Below are 14,301 nucleotides of genomic sequence, written 5' to 3' on the forward strand. Positions count from 1 at the left end.
TTTGCTGTGTCTGTATACATGGCATATGAATTATGATGATGCTGCATAAAAGTGGCATGTTATTTCATATCATATTCTGCTGCTCTGTTCTAGTCGATTTTCTTGTTTTTGGTTTTGACAAGTATTTGGTTTGACTGGATGCGATGGATGCTGGGGGCAGGAGCTCAACGAATTTGTCAACTCAGTGAATCATAAACAAGCGTAGTTATTTGGAGCGCGACAAAATTCCAGACTGTAAGATAAACAAATAAACAACAACACTAACAGAAATAACAACAAAAATAACTGAATGCAGACACAGTGTTTGCATTGGAATTTGCGCGTGTGGATTTTTAATTAAGCGCTGCCAACGTTGCGTATGTGCAATGCCAGCAATTTATCTGAAGCGCTGCAAAAAGGGAGTAGATTTAAGGAGTCTGCCGGTTTTTAGATGATAGATAAAGGGGCTGGAGGGAGTATTGAGCACTGTGCATCGAGCATCGAGCACGGAGCACTGAGCACTGTGAAGTGAACATCATGCCCAACAGTTTAGGGTGACAAATGGCAGCGAAAAACGACACCCTGGGAACAGGGGTGGGTGGCTTGCTAAGGGAGGAATGGGGTAAGGGGACTTAAAGGGACATTTGTAAGCATTAGGCACGTAACCAGCACCGTCAACCGACAGCAGTGTCGGAGTCAGCGACTTACTCAGACTATGATTCAGAGGGCAGTGCGGGGAAGGAGGAGGCGGTGGAGCAGCAGTCAACAGACGTGTCGGAAGCGGCACGTAGTCGTAGTGGACATGTTTCAGCGGCAACTGTAGACAGTTTCATGTCTGTGTCTGTATCTGTGTCAGTGTGTGTGTGTGTGTGTGTGTGTGTGTGTGTATGTATATTGTAAATTTTACCTTCTCATAAACAACTAGTGCAGAAAAAGCAAGAAGAGGCATTAGACATCTTTAGTGCACCAGGCATGAGATATAATATTATTTTCATTTATACCAGGAAAAAGAGTATCATGAATATGTGCAACTGTGTGAAACAGACACATGAATAAGAAAGTATATAGATTCTGGAACAGCGACAACACAAGAGGAGTAGTTGATCAAGAAAAGTAACCACAAATTCAGCAGCATATATCTTGGTAATTTTATATTAAAAAAGAACACATTACTTTCATTAATTCATATATAAATAAAGATGAATCATTCTACGACCATTTGAATTTGTGAGAGTATTCAAAACTTGATATTCACCCCAAGGATATTTTGTTTTCGAATGCTTCGCATTTTGTACTTGTTGTTTTTTTGGCTGTCTTACGTGGAAATTAAGTTTGTTTTATTTATGCTGGCAAATAAGAAGAAGGAATTATGCTGGGCACTAGACTGCTGAAATTAGATTCAAGCGTTGCGCAGCCGGTGATGTATGTGCTGCATGTGGCAAGCAGGTGGAAATCATTGCTGGCTTCACTTTTAGCGCTGATTCAATTATTTAAAATGCTGCATGCAATTTCGTGCTGCGAAGGACTTAAGGGAACGACAGCCATCTTCAGCCAGGGCCAGAATGCAATTTGCTGATAGTTGCTGCATATTTGTATAAGGCAAAGTACATTTAAGCCAGAAAGCAGGCATACACATACATATATACACCCACAGACAGATACACACACACAGATATAGGGGCGGCTGCTGTAAAAGCTTGCCTCAGACAGCTGCCTGTTGAAAATATTTACCTGCAATCACTTTAAGATAAGCTGCAACATCTGCTTCATTTGCATTAACCCATTAATCGAATTTTACAATACAATTTGTGGATGTGCAAATGTATTACAAATGATGTGGGTTTTGATTGTAAGAAATTAAAAGAAAACTAAGCGAATACTACCACAAAATACTATGAGAGAGTCCTAAAGCAGCATAGTAAAACTAAGTAATTGCCGAGGAACTCAGGAAAAGGTAAATCGCGCAATGGAGCTAGATTAAATAATATTTATCTACTCGAAATATTGTTTTTGAGAATGTTTCATAGAATAAAGGAGACAATTTATTCGAGTCAAAATATAGTAAGAAAGAAACGAAATCAAGTTTGCTGGAAATTAATCAAGACTAAAATCGTAGAAAACACGTACAATGTTATAAAAAAAAAGGAAATAAATCGTAAGAATCTGTTGAATATATTTTCTTTGTCTATTTTTCACTCTCAACTAACATAAAGTGAGTGAGCTGCTCTGTATGGGTTAAACGAAAATAAAGATTGCTTTGCATCTGCTGGGAAAATATTGCGTCTTTCAAGACGCAATTTTTCCATTTTCAGCTCGTGCACGCTGAGCACGCTGCTTACATACTAATATGATGAAAGAAAACATATGTAGGGGTCGAAAGCAAATGCCACTCAGCCCCATTTTACATAGCGAGCAAATAAAAAATTGAAGAAACAATCTAAACAACATTTTAGTGTAGTGATGATGGGGAGTAAAGTGAGGGGGGAAGCGCTCAACTTACCTCAGTGCAAAACTGACAGCCGCATTGCAGCAAAGTTGTTGCATCCGCGCCACTCTCCACATCGATGAGGCACAACTTGCACGTGAATTGCTGAAAGTTGAGCTGTGTGATGGGCGTGGCCGGTGTGCCCACCGAGGGCGTCACTTCCGCGGAGGCGAGCATATCGGGTCGCTGCAACGTTATGCCATCGCGCACACAACAGGCCTGGGCCGCCTGATTGGCACTGGCCATCGAGAGCAGCGAGCTGACAGTCAGCGGATATGCGTGAGTTGTTCCAAAGGCGCCCAGTTCGATGCCAGTTGCGCTGCACGGCGTTGCCACCTGCTCCTCAATGGCAACACCGCCGAGGATATTGTTGTTGTTGTTGTTGTTGTTCGAGTGCAACGTGGCTGTTGTCACATTCGATGGCGGACTTGTGCTGCTCGCGCTGTGCAGGCTGCCGGAACCCTTAAGTGAGCCACAAGTTGGTGCTGGAGGAGCAGATGGTGCAGGAGAAGGAACAGTTGTGTTTGTGGCTGTAGCTGCAACTGCAACAGCATTGTTGCAGCCACTGCTCAGTCGGATCTGTGCATTGACATTGATGTGCATGGGCTCCTTGTGCTGATGCTGTTGCTGCTCTTCGGTGTCATCCACAAAACTGACAAAACTGGGTCGCCTGCCTTGTGCGGCATAGTTCAAGGAGTGCACCGATTCTGGCCGTGCCACAAATCCGTTGGCCAGCGAGTAACGCGAACCGGTCGCCGCCAATGACAATAAACTGGAGCAACGTGAACAGGTGCCACCGGCACCACCATTGATGCTGTTCACACTGTGCCGCAGTCGATTCAGTGGCCGTATTTGCTCAACACCACCCGAACTGAAGATGCCGCTGCCGCCGTGTGGGGCAAGCATAACGGCCGTTCCCTCGCCGCCACCCATCGGATGCAGCGTGTGGCTCTGTCGAGTGAGGGCCAGCACCGTTTCGCACTTGCGCAAGCCCGTGTATTGGACAATGGATTGAGACTTCTCCTGGTGCAGGCTGCTGGCGCTGCCCTCGCGTCGCATCATGTGCCACAGCTTCTGCTGCACCACATTCAGTGAGTTGCTCGAGCCGCTGATGCTCAGCCGACTGCTGCTGCCATTGGCTAGCTGCTGCTGCTGCTGATGATCGTGATGGCGGCCAGCGGGGTCACGGAGCACCACATCCTGTTCGGAGGGTGTGCGCGTAATCCGTATCTCCGGCGAGGCGGGTCGCAAATTTGTTGTCGTCTCACGATCGCGTTCGCGTTCCTTTTCCCGACTGCTGCTGCTGCTGCTGCTGCCCTTGAGGCCCACCAGCGACTTGAGAAAGTTTTCGAAGCGTCGACGACGCGGCAACTGAGCTGCCGACAGTCCCAACGAGCTCTCCACATCCCCAGCACCGGTCCCGGTTCCCGTTCCAGTTCCCGTTCCCGTTCCAGTTGCATTACCCAAACTGCTGGCAGAGTGCGAGTGATTGTTGTTCTGGGAATTGGGTAGGGACAGAGAGATGCGCGGCTGAGACGACGGCACCTTGCGCTCAGCACCAGCAGCCTCGCCCGGCGTAATGATGTTGATCTTGTTGCGCGTCTGCGTCTCCAGCAGCGCAACTGTCTCGTTTGTGTCCGAGTCGTGCTGCGGCGGCGCTGCATGCGCGGCATGCGAGGCGTTGCCACTGTGCTGGCTGCTGGCTGCGCGTTGCTGGTGCTTTGTGTTGGCCAGATTGTGAATTGGTGAAGAATCCTGCAATATAATGTTCAACGATATCTGTTCAATATTTACACACAAAACAAATGACAGCTGTTTCCAAGCAAGCACAAATTGTTGTATTTATTTAAAATAATTACAAATTTAATACTCAGATTGGAAATTTGAAAATAGCTTACTTATTACCTACTTCAAAGGTCGCTCAATCCCACCCACAAATTGTAATTTATGCTATTTATCTATCTAAGTAAATAAAACTCAACTGTGACTTTTCAAAGGAAGCTGTGGCATGATTGATATTTTAATACGAAAAGGATTTTTTAGTTTTGTACTACTTTAGTTTCTAAGGATAAATATCTATCTTGAAAGTAATTATTTTGGCCTGAGTTGTTTAGTATAAATTCATATACAAATATAATCAATTCTAAGGATACGCATCAATATTAGTTTGAGTTTGAGTTTAAATTTTGAGCAAATAAATCATAAAATAATACTTATTTTTTGACCTAATTAAAACCACAATTTGCATGATAGATAATCCAATGATACTGCTACAAAATATGTATTGCATTATTAGTATCATTATTATTATCATATTCCTTACTTACCCTCGAATCCTGCTCCAGCTCCTCCTCGAGCGCACTGTAGACTGGCGCGTACCAGGAGTAGGAAACAACGGCGCCGGCGCCGTTCGACGTTGGCGATGTCAGCCCCACGCCTGCGTGACTGTGTGTGTGCGTGTGGGTATGGGTATGGTTGTGGGTGTGGTTGTGGTTGTGGCTGCGTGTGTGATGCTTTGTGACACAATTGGGGCCAGCCGTGCCGGCGCTATTGCATGCAGGTGTGGTCACCAGATTGTTATTGTTGTTGTTGTTGTTGTTGTAGCTAAGCGGTAGACTGCGTCGATGCTGCTGTCCGCGCTGCGTAGCCGGCAAATGTTTTGTCTGTTTACGCTGCCGTTCGCCGGCACCGTAAAGGCTGTGATGCTGACGTCGCTGCTGTTGCTGCTGCGACGGATGGGCGGCGCTCTTGTTGCTATTGGGGCTGAGCTCCTTTTTGGTAAAGATGAGCGAGGCACTGTTCTTGTCGAGGCGTATGGAACGCTGCTTGTCGACAACAGTGGCCTCGATGTGCGTCAGCAGTGGCACCGTCTCCGACAGTGGCTGCAGCTGCAGCGATGATTCCGCTGGAAAGTTAATGATGAAATTCTCGGCGGCGTCATCAAAGATGGAGGCACGTGCAGCACTCAAGCAATCGTCACTGGACGATGGGCTGCTCAAGGAATGTCTGAGATCGTTTGAATGCCGTCTGGTATCCTTAAGGATCGCCTGTGTCTGTTGTTGCTGTTGTTTTTGTTGTTGCTTTTGTTGCTGCTGTTGCTGTTGTTGTTGTTGATGATATGTGGCTGCCGAGCTGTAGCTGAGCTTGTGCTCCACGAGCAGCTCGAGCGGCGGCAGTTTGGCCTTGTGCGTTGTTAGCAGCTCCTGATTCAGGTGCTGATGTTGGAGCTGCTGCTGTTGCTGCGCATGCAACTCTAATCCTTGATGGGGATAATGCGAGTGAGAATGCTGTATGGCCTGTGGCTGTGGTCCTGCTGGCGTTGCGTGGACATGAACGTGCTCCTGCTGAAATGCATCATTCGGCTGCAATGCAGTCGACTGCATTGGCATTGGGGGCCGCATATTGGCACACAATGTGGCAAGAAGTGGAGCCTACACACAGCTCAGCCGTGGCTGACGGCAACGACAACAGCATCTTGAGCATAGCCTAAAATAAATGCCAGAAATGAAAAAATTGCTAGAAATTAGCTATGTGTTTTTAAGTATAAAGAAAACATATTATTAATAATATTTTTACTCAGAGAGTGCTAGTCTTACAATTCTTATACACACAGGACCTGATAATCTGATAATTCCACTTGAAGTACAGTGAATTTGAGTCCTAAATAATATTGTCAAACAATTTTGAAACCATAAATATTTTCAAGAAATCAAACCACGACTGCCTGCTTGGTCCTTGACAGAATACTCAAGAGTGAACACATTTTTCAGCCGCTTCTGGACAATAAATTATCACATGTAAAAAACATAAAACTCAGCTGGGACCACTTGAAATATGTATTTTCTTTCAAGTAGTCCCAGCTGAGTTTTAAAATAGAACTCAACCGGTGCAGCAGGCATCGCTAGAAGATATATTGAATAAACTTTAATCACTTAATTATTATCTCATCTGAGATGCAAAACTAAGCTCGATTATCGAATAAAGATTACTGAGCTAATTGATCTGCTCAATTTTTTAGCTATTATCGGTGAGTTCAAAGTTTAAAAATGTACTTGTTTTCTTAACATACATATATATAAAGTTTGCAAAGTCAAAGATGTCATCCTTTCATATATCGTCACAAGATAATAATATCCTTCAGTTACATCCTTAGAGGTACATTGATTTACAAAATCAATACTACAACCCCGAAATAATGTTTCAAGTTCTTGTTTAAGTTCTTGGTTGAAACCAGTATCCCATCTTTGATTAGATCAACTGGGTTTTGGTATTCGCGCACCTTGTGTTTATTTGGATACCTTTTGTACCCGGTTGAACTATTTTGATTGGTTTTAGAGAAGCAATAAAGCTGAAATTCAGTGTTTGATCCATTTCGGTATTCAATTTCGTATGCACCACTGATGTCTGATTTGCATTTTAACTTTTGTTTGATTTATTGCAATTTCTCCAGTACTGAAATTTATACAATTTCTGTTGCTTAAAATGGCAAATCGGATTTGGAATTTGCCACGTGCATTTCATTAAAGCAAACCACCTGAATCTGATGGCATCGTTAGCAATCCGTTTGGGGCAATTCAATTAAATTTGTTGCCCAAAATAGAGAGCAGTCTTTAAAAATAAAAATAACTGTATATATAATTGAATTGTTGACTATTCGGTAAGTGCAAACAGATGTTGTAAATGTTGTTTAAAGTGGCATCAATGCCATGGCGACAATAAATCAATCCGTCAGTTGACTCAATCGAAAGAAACGGTTAATCAAATGCTGGAGGCAGTCTTTTCAACATTTTTAACAATGGGTTTTATGCTTCGATTACCGAGTAAATGATTTTCAATGTACCGCGAATCGGCATCATAATCAATCATGTTTAACCACGTTGCTTCTGATTCAATTTAATGCGCTATGCTGCACAGTTACGGACGCAAATCAAATTAGCTTGCAACAATGCGCACCCAATTTGTGGCCAATTAATCGAAAATTTCCAAAATGCACCCAGAAATGTAAGCGATGCAACTGAGAATGCACTGGTGCGCGGGTGTGGTTGGGGTTGTGGGTGAATATATTCCTCATGATATAAAATGATTTGGAAAACAAAAATTCTGCAAAACAGTCCAGCACGGCAACAACCCTCCAGAGTGGCAGACAGCAATGACAGTGTGCCCAATTATTCCCATCGGATAGGTAAATGCATATTAGCTTTTGTATTGAATTTAAAAATAATTAGTAGAACAGTGCCAGGTCATTAAAAGAAATAATTGTCTGCAGCAATGGGATATTTAAGGCACTTAATACATGAACTAATGAAGCACATTATAATGGACTAAAGGACTATACAATACTATAATAAACATGCTCGACCTGAACCCAGCGGCTATATACATTAAATTGATTAAAGTACAGGTTGTAATATAAAGGCGCTTCAAAATACACACAAACATATTTCACCCTTGCTTCGAATTTTATTCGATTACATTTATAGACCGTAAATGCAATGCAAATAACACATTTATATCTAATTATTATTTGAGTTTAAGCAATATATTTACACAAATGTATCATATATTTTAAATTAATCAGTTAATCAAGTATTTGTTCACAGAATTACACAATTTGGTTGTAAGCTTATATCTTTGGAAAAACATATTTCTGTATGAATAAAACTCTTCTAAGTAAGACTTATGTATTATGTTTAATAACATTTTTCTAGCTAGATTCACCAAATAGGGAATGTAGATTGCTGCCAAGCTGCCACCAGTTTACTCAGTCGGTTAAAAAAATGCGTTAATTTTGACTTCATTACAATGGCAAAGGATGCTGAGCGAAAACCTCAAAGTTGCTCCACATGCCATTGGTGGTATGTCAGTATATTAATTTTTGGTATGCGCTTCACTTCTTCTGTGCGCGAGGGAAAAGCAAGCGCACGAAAGTATGCAACACAAAAATGCGCGACTAGCATAATTTGCCAGAAAAAAAGGAAAATAGCAGCCACAGAAGCCAAAGAAGAGAGAGAAAAAACTGTGTATGTGTATGTGTGTGGCAGGCAACACAAGCCGCAACAGGAGCAGCAGCAAAATGCCAGAGATAAATTGCTGCTTTCAGACGGCCCCCATGCCACAGCTAGGCAACAAGAAAAGACATTTGCTGCCAGTTGGCTGTTGCCACGCCTAAATGCGCCTCGCTCGCACTCTGCCCCCCACACATATTCTCAAATTAATCGCTTTCAGCGCACATTGTGAACATTCATTTAACGCCATTTAAGACAACCAAGTCAAGAGGAATAAGAAGAAGCCCAGCCCAAAAAAGAAGACAAGCAACTGGCTTTGACGACCGACAAGGAAACGAATATTAATGCCATCCGCTAATATGTCAAACTTAGTTGTATAGGGAGACGCGTAAACTTCTACCACACAATTTCCGGGCCAACAACTTTTTAGCTCAAAAGCATTTGCAATTGATTTGAGTTGTAAATCAATCAAACTTTAAACTGCTAAAGCCAACAACAAAAATGTACCCGAGGCAAGTTCAACTCACAAATCAAACGTTAAGGAATTTGACTGCAGCTGTTTCTCTTATGCATGGATTTATCCACTACTATGTAGAATAAAGGGAAGAGAAGCTTATTTAATAGAGAATCGAATTATAAAATTTATAAAATATATTGACGTGTGTTCAAGCGCCTCTGAAAACTTTCAGCAAAAACAAGTTTCGATAAGTTTCATAACATATAAGAGTAAAAGCTGTGGATGCATTGCAAATCTTATTGCAACAATTAAAATACCCTCAACAATACAAAGAGCCCTTTAAAACCAAGAATCAATTCACATGCACAGTTTCTATACGCATAATCATTTATGTCTGCTCATATTCCAAGATTTACGTAATCGAGTATTCTTAATTATTTAACGCTTCAGTCAGCCAAGACAAATATTGTGTTTGACTTACATAAATTTATTTTATTATTAGTACAAGTTATACAAACAAACAATAATCAAAGTTTCTCCCCAACTATACATATCTAAGTTGTTGCGCATTAATTGACTTTCAGAAATGTTGGCTGTTGAATGTAACGTGAGCTTGTGGACCGCACCCACTAATTGACTCACGTCAATTGGTCATGGAATTAATTAGCCAACTGACAGCGACACGGGATAAGGGATAGAAAGACAGGCGGCAGCTATTTGGACAGGCAGGGCAGGGTCATGAATATGAATACATATTTCGGACTTTTGCTTAACCAAGTTGGTCACTTACCATCATTAAAACTGCATGCGAATGTTGTCAAATTCCACAAATTGTTGCAACTGCAAAATGAAATAGAAAATATCATTATTTATTTGGTTTATAATTTAATCAATTTACAACTATGCATATTTATGGATTCATATCAATCAAGAAAGCAAATTCATATTTACTTCAATTAGCAGGTCTTCCTGCAACTGCATTTCTCAAATATTCATTTTCAACTGTGTTTAATTGATATTAATTGATTTTAACGGTAATTTTATAATCTTTCCAAAAAGCTTCAGAAATACGCTTGATGTACGAATAAATATTAGACTGTGTATTTAATGAATGCAACTAAATGCCTCTGAATTCATAAAAGAAAAGCAAATCGAAATCAAATATCTGGTAAATATTAAACATTTCCTCATCATTCAGTTTTATTCAATTATCAGAAAATTGAACACATGCACTAAATGCAAACGGCTTCATTGTGTCATTCCCATAAAGCCAGTCAATTAATTAGTAAGTCGCTTCGGTGCAGCAATGGAATTGCCGGGACAATGCAAGCAGCATTTTCAATGGGGCAGCCAAATCAATGCAGCTAATTATGACGACAATGCAGCAGACGCAAGCCACATGCCACATGTGGCATGAACCACTACTCGATTGCAACGCTCACACACACACACACAGCTGCACACACATACAAAGTAAATAAAAAAAAAATACAAATTCGCAGCCAAAATGTGATTCAAACTGTAAATGGCCAGCAGCTGCTGCCTAAATAGAAGAAAAGAATTGAACTTAAAGCAGATACAATGCGCATGAAAGTATCCAGGCCGTCTGCTGGTCATGTGATACGGGTGCCATTGGATCCAGCGCCTGAATTGTGCCAAAGGAATTTTAATTGCTTGACTGCCAGCCAGTCAGCCAGCCAGTCAAAGCCAAATGTCGGCCACAATTATGCGGCCAATTAGACTTGGCGACACTTGGCCACAGGCATGACCTCCACCTCCACCTCCAGATTCACTACCACCACCAGCCACAACCACACAGACACACAAGCAGAAACGGCAACACACAATTGTCTTAGCTTAAACACTGGCAAGTGCCAAGTATGTTTAATTTTTAAACGCCTGCGACGACAAAGAGGTGCCCAATTGCAATTGTATTCTGGCAAACAAACAATTATGCACAACTGATAACTGAATAATTAATATATAATTTGTACACTGACCAAAGCAAATATTGAAAGTTGATGGACACGTGATGACTTTGAAGACGTTTTAGTTAACTATTTAACATGAAGCTACAAACAAGATATGCCCCTATCTTTGTGAGACTGTTTTTAGTTGTCTTTAAAACATTTTCTTCAAAATATTGCATGATTTCCAGTCCAGTCACAGCCAGGACAACGCAGATAGAAATACACATGCTCAACTAATGGATATTAAAATAATCACACTCAGCTGCACGTACAACAACGAATGCATTTACATACGAAAGCTGCTGAGCAATAAAATGATGAGAATTACAATACGAGACACACTGAATAAAATATCTGCAAAAGAAGGCAAAATGTACAAGGATGTTATGATGGGGAAGGTTCATGAAGAAGTGGGGAGTTCTTTTTGTTTCAAATTGGAACGCAAGTAAAAGTTATTTTGTAATAAATATAATCATTGGACAGTCAAAGGAAAAAGTAATAATCTGGCAATAATTTATTGTAACTACATGGTTACTACAATAAAAAATGTCCTTATTAATACCTACTCAGCCTGTACTTTCAGGTTACATAGTTGAATTGAAACCAAGTCTCGATATAGATTATTAGAACATTCCATTCTAAATCCCACTCTGACCTTTGCAACCCTGTTACCAAATTGAATTTAAATCAATAGATTTGGGCATGAACTCTGCTGCAACTGGGTAAACACAGCATAGGTCACAGTAAGACTACTTCTTGATGTGTCTCTAAGGCCAAGGAATGGCATACAGTGACACCTACAATAAAGTGCAGAGACTCTCACACAAGCTGTCACAGTAAGCATGACAAGTAACTTTCAAGATGCGACAACTTGGGCATAGTAAACATATAAAAATAGAACTGAAATGAGCTAGGCGGTGTGAGAGACGATGAGTTACAAGGGTAAAGGGCAAAGTTCAGGTCAGCTTCTCTCATATCGAACATCATCAGCCACAATAATCAAATAGAATTTCAATCAAATACGTGTCGAAAAATACGTGAATCAGAACAAAAATTGCCTATCTGGAAAAAAAACAACAAGAAAAATACATAAAAGGGCTACAATTGCGGCTGCGAGCATTAACTGAATCAGATACTGAAAGACATATAAAAATAGAGCACAGCTGTGTGGGATATCTGTGAGTAAGAGAAGTCTTTATGTGTGTGTGTGTGTGTGTGAATTATGGCGAATGCCACACTTAAAAGTCTAGACGAACAGATGAACAGATGATTTAGAAATCAGATATCGTTTACAACGCTAAAGTTCAACTCTTATATAAGTATTATAAATACTTAAATACCCTTGTAGACATCTGAATTATTGTCCGGTATTTGATATATTATTGTCTTAAACAAATTTAAAAGCGAGTGCGAGAATGACGCAGATTGAAAAACTCGATAAACTGCATCCATTGCATTAAGTATACGCCCACTTCACCCACTCTTTCTTATCGTTTTGCGTTTTTTGCGCTGTGCTTGTTCGTATAGCGAAAAAAAGTGGCTTGCTAAACCTTTTCTAATGAACGTTTTTAAGCCATGCGATAACCAAATTGATGTTATGCATCTCACGCAAAGCATATTACGGGGCGGGGTCTTTTTCTCTTATTCTGTAGCTCAGCTCGAAATCCTCGCGTAATCAGCGTTGTGCTTACTCTGTGGCAATTATACATTTTAAAGTGGCATTATGGCAACAACAGCGCTGCAATTCATTTGATTATGCAATAGTCAAAACGCAATTCGCCGGAAGTTCTCGCAGCCGCCTTCATTTCTTGAGAACACGCAAGAGGCAAGCACAGACGGTTGCAGCAGCCGCCATTTGCATGTAGCATGTTGCAACAGACCACACAAAACAGAAAGCAAGCCTGTGGCAAATGGCATGCCAAGCAAATTAACTTGCAACAGCTGCTGCCTCAAGGATGTCGATGCCGAGCTGTTATCCTTAAAGTCTTAAAAGCAGCGCGTTAAAGACCATCATGCCACACACAGCGTGACTACTTGCTGACATAGTTTCAAAATAATTGGAGATTTAGTTACGAAATGTTTGATTAATTCTTGCACTTTTAATATTAGTTAATAGAATTTTCAATAAATACAACTTTGTTGTTTCTTATCCGATCTTAATGCAAGTCTTTAAGCATTTTCAGCCTGATTGGGGAATAAGACAAAGTAGAAACTGTGAAGCGAGATTGCTAATTAAAAGGCATGTGGCGTGTGGCGTGTGGCATGCGCTTGTGTCGCATGTTGCATGTGTCGACATCGCTAAGGTGGCGCATGTGAAGACTTAACCCGGATGTGCCTGATAAAAGGGGGATTTTCGGCAACTTTTGCTGCTTTTGTTTGGCCAGCGGCTTTAAGCTCCCAGCATGACAGTGCGAATACTCGTTAAGTGTGCGCTGCGCAAAACAATGTCAAAAAAGAAAAAAAAAAAAATACAAACACTAACAAACATGTCAAAGCAGATGTAGTTGATGTAGTTGTTGCTGTTGTTGTTTTCGTTGACGCTTGCGCATGATTTCCGTGCTTAAAATTTCCGGTTCGAAACTGACATAAAAGAAGGAAGTGCAGCCGTCAGACAAATTCATACCAGATAGACAACCAGACAAAGAAACAGAGATAGTGATAGAGATAGAGAGAGAGAGAGTGCTGTGTGTTATGCAGATGCACAGAGTCGAAATGAAAAGCTGTATGTCAGATGATGTTGCTGTTGCTGTTGCTGCTGTGGGTGCCTTTTGCTTGTTATGCCTGTCTGGCGCGCCCTATTATAGAAAAAGCCAATGGGTAAAAGAAAACATGTTGCAGCCACCTCGAGCGGATGCAAAGCGTTTTTTAGTCTGCCAACCAACGGAGCCAACCAGTCCACCAACCAGTCAAGCATTTAATGACATTCTCCATTCGTTGTTCTTTTACATTTCTTGTCTGCTCAGTTGGCTATCAAAAATATTTACGTTGACGTCTGCTTGACTTGGTGCAGCCACAAGCGAATTATTATTACAATTCTTTTCATATTCAGCTCTTTGCTGGACTGAAAACGACGGCTTTGTGCATTGTATGCATACTGATTATTTTTATCATTATTGCAAATACATTGTTATCAGCAGCAATGAGCAATCAGATTATACACATAATATATACAGGTCAAACCATAAAATACACTAAATATCCCATTAATCTGATACAATTATCTGTCTTTTAAAATCTTTAGTTGAATATTCGTTGTTGTATTTACTACAATTGTTGGGCATAAATAACTGTTAGGTAATAAATTGTGTCCATTCATCAACCTGCTATGTGTTTGTTAAAGCAAAAACAGAAAGAAAAAAAGGGAGAGTATAAATAAATATATCCTACTGCAACAGCTCGCGTAAT

General features: G+C 40.9%; 1 protein-coding gene across 2 annotated transcripts in view; it reads right to left on the minus strand.

Annotated features, from left to right (window-relative positions):
- The window catches only part of LOC6559795, a 69,418-nt gene that overhangs the window by 14,400 nt on the left and 40,717 nt on the right, over positions 1 to 14,301 (minus strand). For both annotated transcript variants that reach the window (XM_032734119.2, XM_001986238.3), the window contains 3 exons: positions 9,717 to 9,766; positions 4,792 to 5,950; positions 2,480 to 4,219 (listed from right to left, as the gene is read on the minus strand). In XM_032734119.2, coding sequence (XP_032590010.2) covers positions 2,480 to 4,219; positions 4,792 to 5,865 — 2,814 coding nt within the window. In that variant the 5' untranslated portion in view covers positions 5,866 to 5,950; positions 9,717 to 9,766. The remainder of the gene's footprint in view (positions 1 to 2,479; positions 4,220 to 4,791; positions 5,951 to 9,716; positions 9,767 to 14,301) is intronic.

The sequence above is a fragment of the Drosophila grimshawi genome, unplaced genomic scaffold (genome assembly GCF_018153295.1).
Source record: "Drosophila grimshawi isolate 15287-2541.00 unplaced genomic scaffold, ASM1815329v1 contig_1367, whole genome shotgun sequence".
NCBI lineage: Eukaryota > Metazoa > Arthropoda > Insecta > Diptera > Drosophilidae > Drosophila > Drosophila grimshawi.